Here is a 21,280-nt window from a genome sequence, read left to right on the forward strand (position 1 = left end):
TTAATAAAAATTATATATTAAAATAGTGTTCTTTTCACTGTTACATTTGTTTGCTGTTACAGGATATTTATGAACATCAGATGAAAAATTACAGTTTTATATTTTTGTAGCATCTCAGCAGCAGTGAAAGTTGATAACAGAGGTGTGTCTAAAACATAAAAAGATATATGGATATCATTTCTTGTCTTCAGAATCAAGAGACGGGGGCTTCTTTGGAGATATACCAGAATGTAGCACCCATACAAGGAAAAATCCATCAAAAGGCAAAGATTAGAATGTCTCCTAACCGCGTGTAGCCTCAGTAAACCTGCATGCACTGCAGCCACAAAGGATGTTTGCTTTCTGAATCACGCACACAACTCCTCAGTATTTATTTGGTGGGAAAAGCTTCCATCCTTCAGCTCTAACAATGCTACTGCCACTGCACTCTCCACCTACATACAAGTTTACACCCTTCCGTCTGGAGGTGGCCATTCCGGGAAAACATAACAAATCGCTGAGGCAGAAATAAAGGAGGCAAGCTGAGCTTTTACCGAGAAAGGAAATTAAAACAATGTATCAACAAAATAACACCTTGAATGCTGTGAGTTGTACTTAACACCGAACCAAAAATACCGACATGTCTGCGACCTCTCGCAAACCGACGGGCGAGTGGGATTTGTTGTAGAGAGAGTGGCAAATCACCAACCCCAAAAATCTAGTTTTAATCATTAATGTGCGCTTTGGAACACATCCCGCTCGTGTCTTTTTTTTTTTGCTTAAACAAAAGGGAAACGAAAAAAAAAAAGCCATTTGCAGATTAGCGGAGGGATTAACAGTAATATGGTTTATCCCACATGTGGTATGTAAGCTGACATCCCCTCTTACACAAAGACATGCCTGGACATCACATTATACGCAGGATTTGTTTCTCCTCTTCTCCTCCTCTGTGTGTGTATTGTAGTCATTAAGCAACAACAAAGGTAGACAGAGATATAGAGCGGGCATGATGCCGCTATATAAAGTGGCTATACGTTTGCTTCCTTTCCTGAACGATCGCTGTTCTCTTAACAGTGTGTTGCCTGTGAGATAAATTGCACATCGTTAGGAGGGGGGGGGGAAAGGAAGAAGTTGCATTGTGCCTGCATTTCCTTTTCAACCACGATATGTATGGGGGAGAGAGAAAAGAGCAAGTTGGAGGGCCTTCAGAGCTGCGTAGGCCAGTGTGATCTGAGCCTGAGTGATGCGTCATGTCAGCCTCTCCTTCTTTGTTATTTTTTGACATGCAATGAATCATCTATTCAGACTGGAAGTTTGTCAAAGCGGTTCATTACAGTAAGGGTGAAATTTGTTTTTTTCATCTTTATTCTCCCTCTCCACGTCTGTCTGCCTGCCTCTCTCCCCCCCCCCCCCACCTGTTTTTTTTCTCTCTTTTTTGCCTCAAATTCAAACGTGTAATAGCAGACAGGATTTAAGAGCGGCTCTGATGGGAGATGGAGCACACCTTTTGACTACGCTGCCAATTACCGCTTCACTCAGCCTCCGTCCTGACTCCAAACTGGAGATCTAACGTGTCAGAGCTGAGAAGTAAGCAACTGCACAGCACTTGAAAGGCTGAACATTAACAGTCTTAATTCCAAAAATTGCTAGGTAAATGATGCCGAACGCCTTTTGGAAGCGAATGTTAACGCGTAGAAAATTCAAAGAATACGCTGTGGCCCCTTTGGTCCACTCGCCAGTTAAATTATGAGAACACAGACACCAAAATGTGCTCCTGTGTGACCGCTGAGCTCCATGCCGCTGCACTTACTCAGCGAGAGAAGTGACCTTTCAGTAATAAAATGTTCCTCGTAGTTCAATTATCTGGCCCGTAGATGCATGAATCTGAAAAATGAAATACCGTTCATTTGATAGAGCTGATGCAGACAGGCTTATTTTACGGGCTAGTTCGGGGGGGGGGGAGTACAGCGATGTGAAGATACACGCAGTCCACTTCTCTTCATGTCATATGTCGGGTTGAAGATTGTACACAAACCTGCCGCACTTGCATAGTTTAAAAGATGACTATTTATTGGCTCTCTTATAACTGTACATATCATAACTGAATTCACTCATAGTGTACACACTGTATTTGCAGCTAACAACTATTTTCAGTATCAATTCATGATTATGATTATTATTTTTGATGAATTAGTTCATCATTTAGTCTAAAAAAAAGATGCCAAAGTCAAAGGCGACATCTTCAAATGCCTTGTTTTGTCATTATTATGATTATGGTTTTGATGAATTAGTTCATCATTTAGTCTAAAAAAAGATCCCAAAGTCAAAGGTGACATCTTCAAACGCCTTGTTTTGTCAGACCAACAGTCCCAAACCCAAAGATATTAAGTTGGCAATTTATAAAACCAAGAGAAGCGGCAAACATTTGTAATCAGGAAGCTATGATTGGGGATTTTAGGGGCATTTTTGCTTGAAAAATGGCTTAAATTATACATTAATTATTAAAATAGTTGGCCATTATTTGATTGGTTTGTTGTTCATGCTGTACATCTTACACTTACTGTACATTACTTACAGCTGCATGCACTTGCACTGTATACACTGGTATTTGGTTTATTGTTCAAATTAAACATTCATTCATCTTTATTTAAGATGTGCACTTTGCTGCTGTTTGTACCCCATGGTTAGAGTATTGTTGTTGCAATGGTACTAATGTCATCTAATGTCATTTAGAGCTGCTATACCCCAAACTGTGTGTGTTACAGAACACACAACTAGCTGTACATTGTAAAATAACCGATAAACTGCATAATTTAAGCTCATCCGGGGTTTTTTTGTTTGTTTTTTTACAATTAAGCCGTAAAGAATACCCATACATTTTTAAAGAATTTTAAAGAAGTAAGTTTAAACTAGTCTCGCTTTGCCAGACCTTCCTCCACAGCGCCGCAGAGGAGGGTCTGACTAGTACACACAGCATTCCGGGACGGGAGAAAAAACGCGCTCTGGTTTATTGCCATTTCTTTAAACCAATCACAATCGTCATTGGGGGGTAAGCGCCAGACAGAGCCACGGTGCCCGCTGCAAAAATCGCCTCGTAGAGGAACTTGTTTTGGTGGAACGTGTGTACGTTCAAAAGTAGTTTTAGTCGTGCGAGAGAAAACTCAGATTGGACAGATAGTCTAGCTAGCTGTCTGGATTTACCCTGCAGAGATCTGAGGAGCAGTTAACCAGAGTCCACGAAGAAAGGGGAAGGTGACGGACATCTGCCCGAAATGAGGGACATACGGTGGAATTACTGCCGGCACCGGAGCAATCCGTGGAAGTGGAATGTCACAGATATAGACTAGGTTTAAACTGACCCAGGTCACATGTTCCGGCACACCCGAAAGTTATTTTTGCCGCTGCAAAATGCATCTCAGAAAATGCTTTCAGTTATAGAAGGTAAAGAGTTAAATGAACCGCTGCTGCTGATGATGAGTCTCTCTAAGCAAAAATACATAAGTGGTTAAAAGTTTTCTGCTGCAATTTTCAGCTATATCAGATGAAAATCTGATCTTCTAACACATAACATTGATTCATTCTTTTAGGATTGCAGCTACTGATTATTTTTCATAATCAGTTAGTCTGCCGATTATCTTCTTGGTTGTTCGATGGATCATTTTGTCTATAAAATGTAAAAGAAAATGTAAAAAGAAATGCTCATTATATCTTCTTACAACCCGAGGTTTTACCTGACCAACAGTTCACAACCAAAAGATATTCAGTTCACTGTGATGTTTGACTAAGAAAAGCAGCAAATTCTCACATTTTAAGAGCCGAAAAACACAAGCTCTTGGCTTGAAAAATGACTGAAAAGATCCATCGACTACTCAAATATGTGATTAATTTTCTGTCCACCGCAGGTAGTTTCAAGTCAATTGTTATTTTTTTTCATACATATTGAAACAAAGAAAATGAAAGTGTTTAGTCTACAGATCGTAAAGCCCTCTGAGACACACTTGTGATTGATTGGGCTGTATAAATACACTTGACCTGACCAGACTATTAAATAACCACATAGATGGATGTTCTTTTTAAATAAACTCTCACTATAAATCTGTGCATTTCTCCTCAGGACTGATCAAGACAGCTCTGCCTGGCATGGACAGAGAAGTGAAAGAAAACTACCAGGTTGTGATCCAGGCCAAAGACATGGCCGGACAGATGGGCGGGCTCTCGGGCACCACGACGGTCAGCATCACCCTCTCGGACGTGAACGACAACCCGCCACGCTTCACCAAGAGTGAGTACAGCCTTCTGGAACCCACACACACACACACACACACAGAGTGACCAATACATAGCCCATGAAAACCACTTGTCGGTGTGAGCCGGTGCCAAGCAGGCAGCCCCCATCTGGTGTCAGTTTCAAAATGAATTTGGATTATTGCAGGGAGCTCTGGGTTTTGTGCAACTAAGGCGGGCCTCTTAAAGGCAGCGAATAATTAAATATAGAGCCATATGACAGAGCGAAGGGTCCTGCAAAGTGCATCAGATCAGCCCTGTAATCCCTATTAAATGAGGAGAGTACATTCTCTGGGTTTTATCCCCCTTACTCTTCCTCTCTCTTTGTCCATCTCATGCTATTAAGTCTTTCTTCTGCTGCCTTTTACTCCATAAAACCAATGTTCTCAATTCAGTGCTCCAACTGTCCTTGGTGCATTTCCCCCCCTCTTTTTGTTACCCCTCTCAGTCATCAATCATCAGTCCTCCCTTCCTACTCCCTTCCTACTCACTTTCAGTCTCACACATTGTCTCCCTTTCTACTCTACCCCACCCCCCTCCTCCCACCCGTATCACTTCCTCTCGTGCATCTGGCAAACGGTGACGGCGGCCGGATCATATCGACAGATTATTGTCGTGTCCCCCCCGCACACACACACACACACACACACACACACACAAACACAGTAACAGCAAGCAGCGGGGCGACTGTGTGCACAGCCGCGAACGCAAGGCAAGCACGCGAACGCAGAACTCCCGCCGTCCCCCCATTTATCACTCACGGGGATGGGGTGGGGGCAGGAGGGAGGGGGGACGGACACTGTCATCTCAGCCCCTGCACCAATGAATGAACAGTGAGAGGAGGGAGGGAGATGGATACAACAGGGATGGAGGAGGTGACAGGAGGAGGATAGAGAGGAAGAAAGAAGAAGAGTGATTCAGACGACAGAAAGACAGCCTGTGTGTGGTGGAGGGAGACAGAGAGAGGGCAAGGTTGAAAAAGGGAGAAAAGAGGAAGAGATATTGTAATGGGACACCCAGAGGAGGTAGAGTGTCAGGAAGCGATATCATTGTTGTCTGCCGGAGTGATGCCTCTTTTTTTTTCCACCCGATGCTAAATACCTGTTAGCCTAGGGAAACCTTCTCGTAGTGCGTCGCTTTCTTCTGTGTGTGTGTGTGTGTGTGTTGTGTGTGTGTGTGTGTGTGTGTGGAGGCAAGTGTCAGCGTCACAGAGACCTGCCGACTCAGGCGTTGCCAAAACACTGTCAGCATGTTTTATTAGTGTGTCAGTGCTGTTTGTCTCCGCAGGCTGTGTGTATATCACGCCCGCTCCCTCCTGCCGTCCAGCTATTTATTTAAGCATATAAGATGCAGCTGGGGCCGCTGCGGCCGACAGGCAGCCATCAATTTTTCCGCCTCAAACCAGGAAATCATCTTACAAACTCAAAAAAAAAAAAAAAAAAAGAAGAGGAAGAAGCAATTAATTTATGTTGAGTAAATTGGCCCAGAATTTATGTTACATCCTAAACTTCTGAGTAGTGAGTCAATACCGCTTGTAGCAACTTACGCGAAAGGCCAAATGTCTGTTTTGGAAATGAAATATGTTTTACCGCATATGAAATGGCTGCTCCACAGCTGATCTACGAACGTTGCAGCACTAAATCTCCCACACGGTTTCTCCGTTTCACACTCTCCCTCTCCGGCTGGCTCGTATATTGCTGCTCTCTGATTGGCTCTGACTCACTTTCTCCCTGACTTGCTCTCTTGTATTCTTGCTCTCTGACTCACCCGCTTACACTCTTTCCTTTTCTTTTTTCACTAACAGGGTCATAAAAAGTTTGCAGGTTATGGCGCTTGTCGGGTGTCGGGGGCGGTGGGGTTTCCTTTTCTTTTTTTTTTGCCGGTGTTGTATCCTCTGTGTCTTTTTATATTAATCTTGGGCGGATTTAATGGCTTTAATGCTTCTCGATTATGCATTTAATTGTGATATAATCGTAAAAGAATGGCATCTTTGTGTGGAGAACTGGAACTGAAATATGAAAAGAAATACCAGGGCCGTGACCCCAGTTCTCATGGCCCTGCTCACACACTCAGTCTCTGACTCGCTTACACTCCCGAGACTTTCCTTGTCCTAACTTTGTCTTGTTTTGTACATCTTTTCATGCAAATCACAAAGATACAATTCTTTCTCTGCAGCCGTCTACGAGTTCAGAGTGCCCGAGTCCACCGAGCTTGGGTCTGTGGTGGGTGTGATCCGGGCTATGGACGCCGACATTGGTGAGAACGCGGAGATGGACTACAGGATCATCGGGAGCGACGGCCCCGGCATGTTTGATATCTCCACCAATAGGAGCACGCAGGACGGTGTCATCGTGCTGAGGAAGGTCAGAGACTCTCCGTTGGTGTTCTGTGAGGCGCTATTATGGAACCCACTGCAGTTCTAGACAAGACCCGCCCTTCAATTGCATACACGCTCTACGATTGGCCAGGCTTCCATGCTCGCGCGGTGGCAACGGAGCCCCATTTGTCCAGGTCCTATGCCCTGACCAATCAGCTATCCTAACGTTAACTCCTCCAGGCCAATGCCTAACCTCAACCAATCGGGCTGCCTCGTAGGGCGAGTCTTGCCTAGAACTGCAGTACGATCCATAAAAACGCTTCTGTTTTCTCTTTGTCAGAAATACAACCGAAGAGCAACTGACATATCAGCATTCTGCTCAGCCAAACAAACTCGCATAGTTCTAATAAAGAAGTCGCTCAATAATCGACCTTTTTTCCGGTCAGGCCATGAGCAACCGCAATCCGATTTCATGCTGCACACGCCGCGCAAAGTTTTCCACACACCAGCAGGACGCTGTCGAGTTTGTTACCTTGCTGAAGAGTAGGAGGTGTGCAGCCCGCAGCTCTTCATCTAACAGCTCCCTGTGGCTGCTCCTTCTTTTTCTGGAATCCTGCAATGTTTAGAACTGATTCGCCCGAAAATGACCATGTCTTGTTTTGCGGACATATTTTCGATGAGCGATCACAGTGGGCGCTAACTGCTGTGATGAATGCGTTTCTGGTGACTGGTTCACATTAAAAGCCCCCCCCCCCCCTCTCCGTGTTTTGCCAGTTGAAAACCTTTATATGAAGCAGCAGCAGCACACGTTTCCTGTGAACCCCTTAAGTGTATGAAGGTAATTTGAATACTGGCGGACTCTGGCACTATCAATGAAAACTACTATATACAGCAGAGAGGTAATTACAGAATGTGAATACAATGAATGGATGAAAAAAATAACCACCACACAAATACATTTTCTCTCATAATATCAGGTCACGATGAATGACACTAACAATGATTTTAATGGTAGGGTTAGGGCATTATTTTTTTAAGATAATTTTTGGGGGCTTTTCCCTTTATTAGAAAGTGGATAGATATAAAAAGGGGATAGAGATAGGGAATGACACACAGCAAAGGGCAGCAGGTCAGATTTGAACCCTGCTCCACTGCAGGACTCAGCCAACATGGGGCAAATGCTTTTACTGGGTGAGCTAGGCCACCCCGGGTTAGAGCATTATTAATGCAGCAATTAAACCAGCATGATTTTTTTTTTTTTGCTTTATTGTTAGCCTGCAATTATTATGGACAACATAACAATGGCATAACGTATTATTTGCTAGATTGATTGAACTAAGTGTAGGAAATAACATTTACAGTTTTACTTTTGTATTGGGTGTTTGTATTGTTCATCCCACCAACCAAACCTACATCGTTGCTTATGAGCATCACACTTCTCATTTGGGCCAAAAAAAAAGGAAATAACACAATGAACTGCACTCAATAAAGAAGAATGTGATAGAAACTTTTTAATTTCCATATACGCTCTGACAGCCAGAGAATGGACAGTAGAGTTATTAGATTTCAACTTACACTCGCCTACACACCTAGTACATGTGTTTTGAGTGAGATTCTTTTTTTCCTCTGAGCTGAGACCAAAGCAGAAATATTGACGCTCAGGATGGATCGCAGCATTCAGCAGTGTGCTGTGGGGTGTTTCTGATGTATTCAACAGAATCTGGCGGTTGCCTTATCAAGCGCCCTCTCTGCAGCTTCCGATTGATCGCTTCCATCATACCATCATTAAGTGGACGATGACATAATTGCCTTTTGTAGCCGCGGCAGTGCTGTTGGATGTGGTGTGCGGGCAGAGAGCGTGTGGGGGAGTGAGCATGCCCTAATTCTGAACCTACTAATTAAATGGGCTTGTCAAGTGGGAGTGTGTCCCATCTCCGCTTGTACTGGTCCTTCAAAGCAACTTATTCCTCCCCATTGAGGTGCGGGCCCCCCCCCCCACCCGCCTTATCATGAAACGGCGAAAACCACCGACTCAAATTATGTTATTATTCATGGCTTCAAAAAACGGCTCGTTCCAGCTGGACTTTTCCATGCTTTCATTGGCTGTTTCCAACGATCGTGGCCCCGCCATCCTTTAATATGTACAGTAGGGCGCCTGTGAGGCAGCTCACTCTGATCCAGCTGCTCCTTGCACATTCATTAAAATGCTCTGCTCCCCAATTATTCCCATCAATGGGGGGATACCTTCAGTGGCTACAACTTCAAAAAAAACAAGTTCAGAAAAAGGAACATAAAAGCAAAAAACATACCACCAACCTGCGCTGAAATGCACAAGGATGGAAAACATTAGCAATCGTGCAGAAATCAGGCCAGTAATCGTTGTGTGCAATCCGTAAATTATAGACTGTAAGAGCAGTGTACACTCGATGCAGGATTATAGGCGATCACACATGAAAAATAACAAAGCTGCTTCATTTTAAGCAAACAAATGGGTAGGATGAAAGCATATATACCAAAAGAAGCATAAATATACATTATATTACTATTACTAGCAAAAGCAACATCCACAAAATGAGGCCATTTCTATTAGTTATATTCATAGAATGCTTTATTACCATCATCTATTCAATGTGAGCTACACACCTTAAATATAAACGTAGATGTAGTGGTGCTCAACAGATGTGTCCTTCAACAGAATATGTAGGTTTTAGTTCTTTTTAATCCTTCGCCATTATTAATAGATTCAAATTTCAGAAAACATGTACAACCTTGATACTTCCTTACAAATTAAAGCCATGGATGTTTTTTTTTTTCCTGCATTACAATTTCATATTTTCCATCTTGCAGTTGAATGAAACGGCACACCAAAGACTCCCCATCCACTGACACTCCATATCGCAATATTTTCTCTGTTGCTTATATACTTATCTGATGCACTGATCTTTTCATTTAACAAAAAGACAAAATGAACAGATGTCACCCAGCAGACATCGAGAAACAACTTTGATTGATTGTTTCGTAGTGTGGCAGGGATCAGGAAGTTAAAAAGCACAAACATCCAAGAAGTTGGCACCTCTTTGTTTCTGCTTAAAGACACAGAAAGTAAAAAAAGAAAATACACTGTCTAGTTAAAACAATAAAATACTGCTTTGTCCATCCAGATTCCCTGGCTAAAAATACCTTCTTTTTTTTGTACATTAACCCCGACCAAGTTGTTGTCATGTCAGTTTTCCACCCAAATGCCACATCAGTCACATTGTTCAGGATGTGGCAGCAGTTAATGAAAAGCCTTTACATGTCCAAAAGAGCACAGGTCTGATCTATGGAGCAGCCCATGTGTGTCCATCAACAGTCTTGTTAGTGTCGTTGAACATGACACTGAGCCTCTTTACACGCGCTCATTAGACGACGCTCTGGAAAAGATTGCCAGTTTAATGAATAAAATCCCAATCTGACCTGAAATTAAATGTGGCAGGATGCTCTGAATGGATATTAGTTTTTCTGAAATCAACAGCTGAACGTGTCGCTGCATACAAATGAGTGTTTAAAAGTAAACTTTAAGGGACAAACAAAACGGCAGAGGGGAATTTTCTTTTTAATTCATGAAAACAAAGAAACAAATGGAAGTCTAGGGCTGGGTAACGAATTGAACACTTTTTAGGCCCCGACGAATTGCCTTTATAGTATCGAGTATTGAAAAACGCCTCGTCATTCAATACCCAATGTCAATACCTTATCAGAAAATCTCATCAGCGTCAGTGAGCCAATAAGCATGCAGCATGCTTCTACCAAGATCTAATAATGTTTGTGATTGGCTGTTTAATGTTACACGTCGCAGAGACACGTAGGATAAACTGTACATTCTCACGTAGTAGGAGCTTAAACATAAATAATAAGATTTGTGTCATAATGTTGTAATTGTTTTTGTTATAATGGATTTTATAAAATTGGTATCAAAAAAGTATCATTTTGGAACCGGTATCGAAGTCACTGTATCGTTACCGGTACCAGTATCCAAAGGTTTTGAACGATACCCAGCCCTAGTGAAGTCACAGTATGTTAAATGGCTCACACAGACATTTTTTTTTTCTATTTTACAGCCTCTGGACTTTGAGAGGAAGCGTCAGTACATTCTCCGTATTCAGGTGGAAAATTCCCACATCAACCCTCGCTTCTTCTCCGTGGGCCCCTTCAGGGACGAGGCCACCATCAAGATCATCGTGGAGGACGTGGACGAGCCGCCGGTGTTCGAGCGCACCAGCTACGTCATGGAGGTCAAAGAGGACGCAGCCAGGAACACCGTCATCGGCTCTGTCAGCGCTTCTGATCCTGACGACAAAAATAGTCTTGTCAGGTACTGGACCACATTGTGTATCAAGGGGCACATACGAGTGCCTCTTATGGCCTATTTCCTTATTGTGGGATAGGTCATGAGATGCACGGATATGGGCGAAACCTCAGGGAGAAGCCACTAAGTAAATCACAGATATAAATATTTAGAGTGGTCCTTTTACATTTTTAAGTTGCAGGAATTTTTTCTCTAATTGTGACATTTTGGATGCATTTTTCTGTGGACGGCATATATTGCATTAACGTGGTCTTGGACTGCATGGGAGAACTATTTATGTAGATATTACTTTCTAAATTTTAGCAATATAGAGCTCAACAATGACCACCCACGTTTTAAATGCGGATCGTCACTGTTGGATTTTCCCCATATAATTCGTCCATTGACGTGTTAGAAAATGTTTATACGAGTTTTAAGCCTGGAACCAAGCCAACCGGCCACAAGATGAATCACCATAAATCATTTGATGATTTGATTCAAGAAAGGCAAAGGTACAAGACTGTGTACATAAATGATCATAGACTTCAATGGTAGCAGCTCACTAGCCGTTCACGTACAGTAGATTTTAATATTCAAGCGCACAGCCTTTGAAGAAAATAACAGCTGTCAGTGGCTTTTTTACAGACTTCAATGTGATTTCCACACCACTCCACTGGCAGTTTGGCCCGCTCTTGTGCTTTTTTGTCATTGTCCTGCTGGAGGACACATGTCCTTCGACAGAGATGCAGCTTTGTGACACTGGGGGGAACATTTAGCTCCAAAATACCTTGGCAATCTCCTAAAGTCATAATGCCACGCACAGATTCAAGGCACCCAGGCAGCAAATCAACCCCAAAACACCAGTAAACTAGCCTGGCTCCGCCCTCCTACGTACGTAAGCTCAATTTTCATTTCCCTTCAGTACTACATCTGGGTTTGCGGTATAGTCTTGGGTTTTCTCCAGCCAAATTTTTGGCGGTCCAACCAGCGAACGAAGGGAGTGGCTGAGAACGATGACGTTGAGGTTGTGCGCTAGTGAACCTCCTCAATGTTGTTTTCTTTGAAGGCTTTTTTAAACATAGATTTAGTGCGATTTACCAAAAAGCTTCAGGACTTACCTCAGGGCTTGTTCAAGTGTGTTTTAGCAAACGCCAGCTGGGCTTTCTTGTGTGTCCTTCTCAGCAGTGGGCTCCTCTAGGGTCTCCTACCACAGAACCCCCTTTCATTGAGTTGGCAACTGATGGTGCAAGTTGAAATGGTTGTACTTTATGTCTACTTGGGTCAGCTTGAATCTGTTTTGCAGTTGTCCAAGATCCTTTCTCCACTATTCAAGCAATCCTTTCCTACAATCTTTGGTCAACCTTTCTCTTGCGTCCTCTTCCGGATAGGTTGGCTACAGTACAATGGGAACTTCTTGATAACATTGGGCATGGTTGACATTGGGCATGGTTGGGCATGGACATTGGGCATGGTTGACAACTTGTAGTCTTGAGATTGTCCATGCTTGGCTACGATTTTCTTTTTGGCCTCCTCAGACAATTCTCTGCTTTTTCTTTTCTTTTCTCTAAACGGCACAATGAGTACTTTTTTCCATTTAAACTGGTTGAATGAGTGATAATTGGATTGTAGGCCACTGTGATTTACCCCAGGTGTGTTCAAGATGAATCACCTGCTTGAAATCCAACAGTTTCTTGCAACTCCTAAAAAGGTGCCAGTTAAATTTTCCAGGCCATTGTTTGGATTTCTGTGTGGAATAAGATTGAAATCAGTATTTCTTTCAGCTTTTTTTGTTTTGAAAACACATATGTGAATACCAGAAGATATTTCACAATTTTCTCGCAGAAATAGTGTGTTATTTGAAGAAAAAAATGCAAGGGTGCTAATATTTTCAGCCATAAGCAGCATTAAAATACGTAATGAGGCCATGGTAGAGAGACATACCATATGCTGAACTGTGACAAAAGTTCACTTACACAACTTATTTCATGGAGATTTCCAAATTATGCAAGTATTCTATTAAACAGGAGTAATGGCAGTGGGGTGTGAGGCTGCGTCTTCCACTCTTTCTCAAAGACTTTTTCATTTTTATGATGCACTAAGGGAGTTGGCTCTCAAGGTTGAAGTTCCACCACTTTATTGCAGGTGTCAAATATGATATCATTCTCTTTTATCGCCCATCATCAAGAAGGTAGCTACCCTGTGGCATTTAAACCCACACATTGGAAGAGGGGGGCCCGGGCAGCCTGGGGGCTGCCTGGCATGAGGAAGTCACTGAGACGGTTATCTTTATTAGCTCACCACAACACATGCAGACGTGAGCACATTTATGGCACGGATGGCAGGATGTAAACACAAATCCCTCAGTAAGCAAAGATGTCTGCATGCATGTCAACTGGGTTCCATATAACAGCTTTTCAACACCATTTACATGAATATATTTCCAAATGTAGCTAGGAATTGCTTTGCATTGCAATATAGTCATTTAAATGTTGTTGAAACAACCATTATATGAAACCTTAAAAACTTTCACCCAGATATAGCCCAGGTCAAGCTTGATGTCTTTTGACTTGCAAATCCCCAAATCAATACTTTTGCTGGATTTCCACTAACTCTAACACTAACTTGTTCTTGAACAATATCTTCTGAAAATACTGTGGCAAGCCAGCCGGTCGTGTAGCTTCTGTAGGGAGCAAAGAGGATATATGTCCCAACCCGCTGATCACTAACATTTCTGTAACCCTACATGTCCTTCTGCTTGGCCTCCCATCCAGCCAGCTGCCTGCATGCTGAGAGCAGCACTTTGGGTGCCCGGTCAGGACGAGGCACGCTGGTATCTCTCTGTCATTAATCAGGGGAAGGGTTAGGCCCAGCCAGCTGAATTATTGGGAATATTAGAAAAGCAATTAGTAAAGCCCGCGGCCGACGCAGATTTAACGAGGTTAGAGTTACTGTCGGGGGCCGGCGAGGTAGTAGGAGGAGAGGAGAGGCAGGCAGAGACGAGGAGGGAGTGTTTAGATAAAGACACTAAAATAGTTGATGCAGGAGAAGCAGCGGGGAGGGGCTGGGGGGGAGAGGAACTGTGGAGAGGGGAAAGCGGTGCGGCGATGCATTGAGAGACTGGGTTCATAGTCTCCCCTCGGGGATCTCCTCCCTCTTAGGCCGGCCCTCGTGATGCCTGCTACTCCATTAATCACACTGATATATCACAGTAGTCTAAGAAGCAGAGAAAAACAACATGACTGGATAACCTGTTGACTCGCTTGTGTGTATACAGTATGTGTGTTCGTGGGACTGCAAACACTTAGATAAATCCATCATGAACACAATGCAGGACTATTCAAGACTGTTAGCCCCATGGAAGACAGTATACCATATATGTTAACGGGTCACTCTTTTCGGATGTCCGTTTTCGGGTGTCCCGTTACCTTTCGCTTTCTTTGTGTTGCAATTTCAAACTCCGGTCAATTTCTCAGGACTATGGTTAACTGCCCCTCAGATCTCTGCAGGGTAAATCCAGACAGCTAGCTAGACTATCTGTCCAATCTGAGTTTTCTGTTGCACGGCTAAAAAATTTTGAACGTACACATGTTCCACCAAAACAAGTTCCTTCCCGAGGCTATTTTGCAGCGGCACGGTGGCCCCGCTTGGCGCCCTAGCGCCCTCTGCAGCGCTGTAGAGGAAGGTCTGGCAATGCGAGACTACTTCACCCAAATCACGCTGGTTTACTTACCTCTAGTTGTACCTAGTCATGCAGATGGTTTCGTTTTGTGTTCAAGGCATTTGTATTCTGTGTGAAATCCAAAATGAATGCATTTATTTGTGGGAGAATTTTTCATTTGAGGGTTGTGTCAAAGCAATTGCAAAGAATCTGTAAAAGACCTGCCAATCAACCTGAGAGTGACAGCAGCATCTACTAGAAACAATACTGTGGTAAAGCTGGATAAGACCTCCTACTCTATATGAAAGAAATGGTCCTTGTAAACCATGTTGACAGTGAGGTGTGTGGATTATCCAAAGTTACTAGTACATTGTTTCTGTTAAAGGATACAGATGTTGAGTTAGTATTTTGAGCTGCACACGTGAAACTACATACACCACTATATTTGTGTGGTGGCAGATGCTTCAGAGGCGGATATGTTTAAAGTTGTGCACGCAAACCTGAAACCATCTGCATGGTTAGATAACACAAAGGGTAAATGAGAAAATGTGTTATTTCGCATATTTGTAAAGTGACCCTGTAAAAAGTAGTCTAAAAATGTTTAGAAGCGGTTATTTACCTCCTGTAGTTTGGCTCATTTGTGCAGGTAAAAAAACTAATTTAGTTCTATTCAACAAATTTACCCTTTCTTCTGAGGGCAAACCACTGCTTGGATTAATGCTAAAATTTATCTTTTTTTTAATGCGTTCTTGTGTGGTATGAATAGCAAAGTAAGGAAATTATGGCAGAGTGCAGAAAAGTCCATCATGCATATTCAAACTTGTTTTGATTGCCTCCTGCCTGCTCAAACCCTTCTACCCACACAGAATGTCAATTTAACCGAGACTCACCAGTAAATGTGAGCACTATCACTCCGGACACACCTGAGAAACGCTGTAAATGTGACTGTACTCTGTATCCCTCCACTAGGGAACATGGCACACTTCCACCGGACAAAGTTTAGAAGTCTATCTTTGTATGTGTGTTTTGAGCAGGTACTCTATTGATCGGCGCACAGACATGGACAGGATGTTCAACGTCCATGCAGGCAACGGGTCAGTGTTCATCCTCAGAGAGCTGGACAGGGAAGAGAGCGCCTGGCACAACATCTCCGTCATCGCCACAGAGTTCAGTAAGTGAGGCAGGACGGGAAGCAGATCTTTTTTTGTTCACCCCACATCCTGTTATTCTGTCGACCAAATTGGATTTGGGGAATTTATGCCAACCTCTGAATGTTGTGTTGAAGTGACAAAAGGGTGTTTTGTAGAGAACAGTCACTGTCAGTTCACCCAGTATTGGCTGGATTGTCTCCACCCGAGTTGCTCTAGAATGCCGTAAACTCTCAAAACATGGCCGGGGTCTTTCATTTTAAATAGACCGATATTAGACTTTTAATACTAATGTTTCATGTTATTGTGATTTTACAAATTAGCCCCGTTCTCTGATCTGCTCCCGTTTTAATTGACTGTAAACTCAACACTTCCTTCATGTGTACTTGTTGTCTTGATAAATTCCGTATAAGGTCCACAGCTTTATTTCCATTAGACCAACAACAATCTCATGTTGAACTCAACAACCTTCTGCATTTCATCACTGGTCTCATCAACTAATTAATTTTGTCTTTCCTTGGTGTTACGTTAATGTCAATTAAACAACACCTCCTGCAGTTACACCTTAAAGGCCCTGACACAACCAAACCCGATAACTGGCTGTCGAACAGTCTGGCGAGGTCGGTGACTCAAGTCTGTTTGGTGTGTTCTGTGCCGGCGTCCGTTGGAGGGGCCGTTGGCCTTCATTTTGGCCGACCTGACTTGCTGGGTCGGAGGGCGGGCAGTCGGAGTCAATGACCAATCTGATCGGTGGAGTGCTAACCCGGAAATGGCGAGTGGGATGAGCGAGAAACGCCTCTCAAAATCTGACGAAAATCTTTTAAACTGACCTTTGTCGATCTGAAATGAAGACAGATTCAGCAACTGCACGGCCTATTTCTTAAAATGTTTTCAGAAACACGTTTCAGTGAAATATTTTCGTAAAATACGAGATTGTATTTCGAAAAAGCCGCCATTATCAGTCAGCTGGAAAAGCCAGACCCACGTGATGCCTTCGTCATTTCCGGTTTTCATTTTTTGTATTACGTCTCGCGCACAAGCAGAACGTAACGCTCAAGTCGGCGTCTTGGGTGTGTTCCGAGGCACTTTTTGGACCTCGGGGAGCCGACTGATCAGTCCGACTGCCTTTTCTGCCGGCGGTCAGCCGTCGGGTTGGTGTGCCAGGGCCTTAAAAGCCAACATGTGTTGTGCCCTTTGAGCTCCTGGTAGACTTTTTATGTGAAACATATACAAGATGTGATGTCATTGTTACGTTAATGTTAATGACACCTATCACTTCTAACACATGTTTAACACGATTAACATAATGAGCCATTTCCAGTAGCTGAAACACTATAATTCCTCCACTTTCCTTGTAGACTTTTAATGTGAAACACCTACAAGAAGTGATAAGTTTAACTGTTTTACCATCACAAATTTTGTCATTAATTTCAAGAGTTTTATTTTTCACATGTTCCTTCAATATGTTCAATAAGTGCCAACGAGCTAGTGTGCAATAAAGAACATAAGAATAATTAGAAAGAAATATAAATAAAAAAAGTGAATATAAGTTATTAAATGTACATGTCACAGTTGTATGGAAAAGTGTGCAAACTGTTTCCTTTACAACTTGAGTGCAACTATACAAAGGACATGTGCAAATATACTCAGAGCAGAAGATTGCTGAGTCTGAGATGTCTGTTGATTAATGATGAAATTAGTGCTGCTGAAATATACCATATTGTGCTAAATTTTCCTGTAAGGAAAATACTTTTTGTGGAGTGCAAGTAGAGACTAATTAAGACGTGTTAAACTTAATTGTATTTATTTATGTGATTTATTTATAGTCATTTACATGTCACATAATTTGTATAATATCACAATTACACTGTTGTGTAACAACACTTGCATTACCGTGTGCATGGAAACAGGCAAATGCCACACATCTCATGTACTATGACAGTTTTCTTAGGTGGAGAAATAATTATCGGTGAAAATTCACTGTTCCCACCTTTCTGTTTCCTAGACAACCCACGCCAAATCAGCCGTGTGCCTGTTTACATCAGAGTGCTGGACGTCAATGACAACGCTCCAACATTTGCCACCAATTACGAGACGTTTGTGTGTGAGAACGCAAAGGCTAATCAGGTTGGTATGACCAAACATTAAGCAGTAGTCATGGTTTCATCTCGACTTCCCAATTAGGATTATGTGTCCGCTTCCAGTCCAGCATTTAATTAGCAGACATCAGAGAGCATTTGTAAATCTGTCACGTGTGTTTTAAGCTAGAAATACTAGATGGGTGGCAGGTTAAAAAGCTGCATTGCTATTTGTATCATACATTTAAAGGTCCCATATCATGCTTATTGTCAGGTTCATACATGTATTTACATGTTTACATGCTTTAATGTTAAAAAATGAAAAAATAATTCAAAACTTTTGATATAAACTATCTGAATATATACCTGTATTCACCTTCTGTCTGAAACACTCCGTTTTAGTGACTCTTTAAGGCCCCCTCTCGAAAAAACCCATTCTGCTCTGATTGGTCAGCATTTCTTTCATGATCTACATCTGAGCTACTGAGCATGTGCGAGTGCAATCAAAGATAGTACAGAAGAAGTAGAAGAAAAGAGGTCTCACTCTGTACCTAAAACAGAAACCAGGTGAAAAGAGGATCTACAGCAGTGAGAGAGAGCTGTGCAGTACAACAAAAATATGGTGTTTTTTGAAAATTAAACAATGTAACCCTATTCTGGTACAACCTTAAATTACAGTTATGAACCTGAAAATGAGTATAATATGGGCGCTTTAAAGGCGCAGTTTCTGAATACTGGCTGTGGATGGAGCGTTTTGATAGTTTCACAGTATTTACATAGCACCTTGACCTGCTTTATAATCCAAAAAAGACTTTTTATAATATGGGACCTTTAATATGCATCACAATTTTACAGCTGTCTTTTTCGTTGCACTGCTGCCATTTTCCCTAAGCCGGAAACCCAAAATGCTGGGACGCGTTACACATACACTTTGACACTTTGAGTCGTCAGTTTCGCTATCACTTGTAAATTGCACCAGACATTGTGCGTTCACACTCGGGTCTGAACCAAATGTTGCGGTCTGCAGTTTATCTGGGCTCACAGGAAGTGTGATGACCCAACCATTGACTTGTTAGTCTTGCACAATGTAATACTCAAAGAAAAAAAGTACAGTCTGTACAAAATATTATCTTTTATGATATTAGATATCATATTGGACCTCAGCTGCAATGATGGAAGATGTACTCATTATTTTTTTCTGAAGTAAAAGTCCTGCATTCAGAATTTTAATAATAATAATAATAATAATAATTCATAATATACTTAAAGTGCCAAATGTAAAAGGACTAATGATGCAGAATGACCCATTTTATATTATTGGATTATAACTAGTGATGCATTAATGTGAAAGCATTACCTTGAAGTGGCAGCTGGTAAAATTGATCCCACTAATTTTTCTAATCTAGGTAACATAACCTATTATAATACATCATAATGTATTATGTATTTATACATTATGTATTATTAATCTGAATCTGCAAAGTAACTAATAACTATAGTTGCCGGTTAAATGTAGTGGACTACAAGTGCCTTGAATAAGTACAGTACTTGAGTAAATGCACATCAAAATTGTGTTTTTATCTTGGCAATTAGAGTATTACTGAAAACTACCAGGTGTAATCAGTGTATTGGTGTGTTTGCATTACTGTCAGGGGATATTTGAGGTGTATTACTTGTTAGCTTGCCATTAACTGTTTGTGTTACACCTCTTTAACCAGAATTAACAGCTGATGTTAACAAATAATACAAGTAAATACAAGCTTTTCACAATCTTTGTTAATTAGATGGTTTCTAGCTAGTGTTGGCCAATATGGCAACATACTGTATAGCATAAGACAATAGAAATGTGTTAACCAATGGAAATGTTTGAAATTGTTTGTACTGAGGTAGCTATTCTTTTGATATAGTGTGTAATTCACCTCTGTTTCCTTTTTCAGAGGATCCAAACCGTGAGCGCCGCAGACCCTGACGAGCCACTCGGAGGACACCGATTCTTCTTCAGTCTCGCACAGGAGGCTGCTGGGAAGGCCAACTTCTCTGTCCGTGATAACAAAGGTAATACACTCTCAGCTGATGCTTGCGGTCATCACATTAACTTCAATTGTCTGTATAATGTTTCCATAAGGCACTTATACCTGTTGTTAAACTTAACCACATCCAGTGCTGTACAGCCCATGATGTGATTTATTAGTTTTTCATCTCACGGCACTAAAAGCACATTCCCAGTCCAAATGAAATTTCTAGCAGCGTTTATTGAAATATTCATTCAGGTTATGGATTGCTGCGTAGTAACCGGACTTCCCGTTTGTTTTCAGACAACACGGCCTGGATCCTAACAAGGAGGAACAGCTACAACAGTCTGCAGAAGAGCATTTATCACGTGCCTGTGGTCATTTCTGACGGCGAGTTCCCAATGCAGAGCAGCACCAACACCCTGACCATCAGAGTGTGCACCTGCGATCGCGAGGGCAACATGAAGCTGTGCAACGCCGAGGCATTCACCGCGAGGGCGGGACTCAGCACGGGAGCCCTGGTGGCCATTTTGCTCTGTGTCATCATTCTGCTCAGTGAGTACAGACTGCATGAGAAGCAACCACCTTCTAGCCTAGAAATCTAGACGCACCCTAGCGGCAGCAAATTTCTTTTGCAGCCAGGTCTAGGCACTCCGTTGGCTTGCGAATTGGAGAAACCAAATTTTGGTCAGGCCAATCACATTGTGTATAGAGTCGGTGGGCGGGCTTATGGCTGCTGCTGCTGGGAACAGCGGTCCTCTTGAAGACTTGGAGTTAAGCTTATCTTTGAGAAAAGAACAAAGAACGGCACTGAAATCATTCTTAAAAAAGGAAGATGTGTTCAGAGTTTTGCCGACCGGATACGGCAAAAGTCTAATCTATCAACTAGCTCCGCTACCTTCTTCGTTGCTCTGCCTGGTTGTAGCGCTATCCTATCACGTGCAGAGGGAATTTGAAAGACAACCGTTTATCCCGCCCCTCAGATTGAGCTCCGTCAATGGTGAGTTCACAGACCCAACATCTTGACGTGGGTCTGGCTTCTCAGGCTAACCACCTTCAACTCCATCTTCCAAAGATTTTAAGCTGTATTTAACCCGGTTGGTTTTCACTGAGTATTAGATTTGAGTGTTTATAAAAGCTACACTCGAGAGCTTCCTTATGTTGCAAAGCCCCTCTTGCAGGTGATAAAGAGACAGTTTTGTATTTCACTTCTTAATTTGATTCTTCACTTCCTGTGGGCGGGTAATTCTTCCAGTGACCAAGGCCGACGTGTTAATTTGATTAGAACAACAAAGCAGCAAAGATCTACAGCACCTGAGCTGAGAAAATGGAACATTGTGCTTTATTGCAACCCAAAGTTATGCCTATATGCATAACTCTGATGCCATTTTTTGTTTTACTATATTTTGACTTCTTATTACATTTTTATGACATACTTTATCCCTTGTGTGGTCCTTCGGGTCACGGTGACCCGAAG

The 21,280-nt window shown here is 42.3% G+C and overlaps 1 protein-coding gene across 2 annotated transcripts in view; it reads left to right on the forward strand.

Annotated features, from left to right (window-relative positions):
• Positions 1 to 21,280, forward strand: part of LOC120552040 (cadherin-10-like) — a 75,536-nt gene that overhangs the window by 40,370 nt on the left and 13,886 nt on the right. For both annotated transcript variants that reach the window (XM_039789684.1, XM_039789685.1), the window contains exons 5-11: positions 4,094 to 4,261; positions 6,439 to 6,626; positions 10,681 to 10,934; positions 15,600 to 15,736; positions 17,719 to 17,840; positions 19,729 to 19,846; positions 20,107 to 20,358. In XM_039789684.1, coding sequence (XP_039645618.1) covers positions 4,094 to 4,261; positions 6,439 to 6,626; positions 10,681 to 10,934; positions 15,600 to 15,736; positions 17,719 to 17,840; positions 19,729 to 19,846; positions 20,107 to 20,358 — 1,239 coding nt within the window. The remainder of the gene's footprint in view (positions 1 to 4,093; positions 4,262 to 6,438; positions 6,627 to 10,680; positions 10,935 to 15,599; positions 15,737 to 17,718; positions 17,841 to 19,728; positions 19,847 to 20,106; positions 20,359 to 21,280) is intronic.

This window comes from Perca fluviatilis, chromosome 22 (genome assembly GCF_010015445.1).
Source record: "Perca fluviatilis chromosome 22, GENO_Pfluv_1.0, whole genome shotgun sequence".
NCBI classification, from domain to species: domain Eukaryota; kingdom Metazoa; phylum Chordata; class Actinopteri; order Perciformes; family Percidae; genus Perca; species Perca fluviatilis.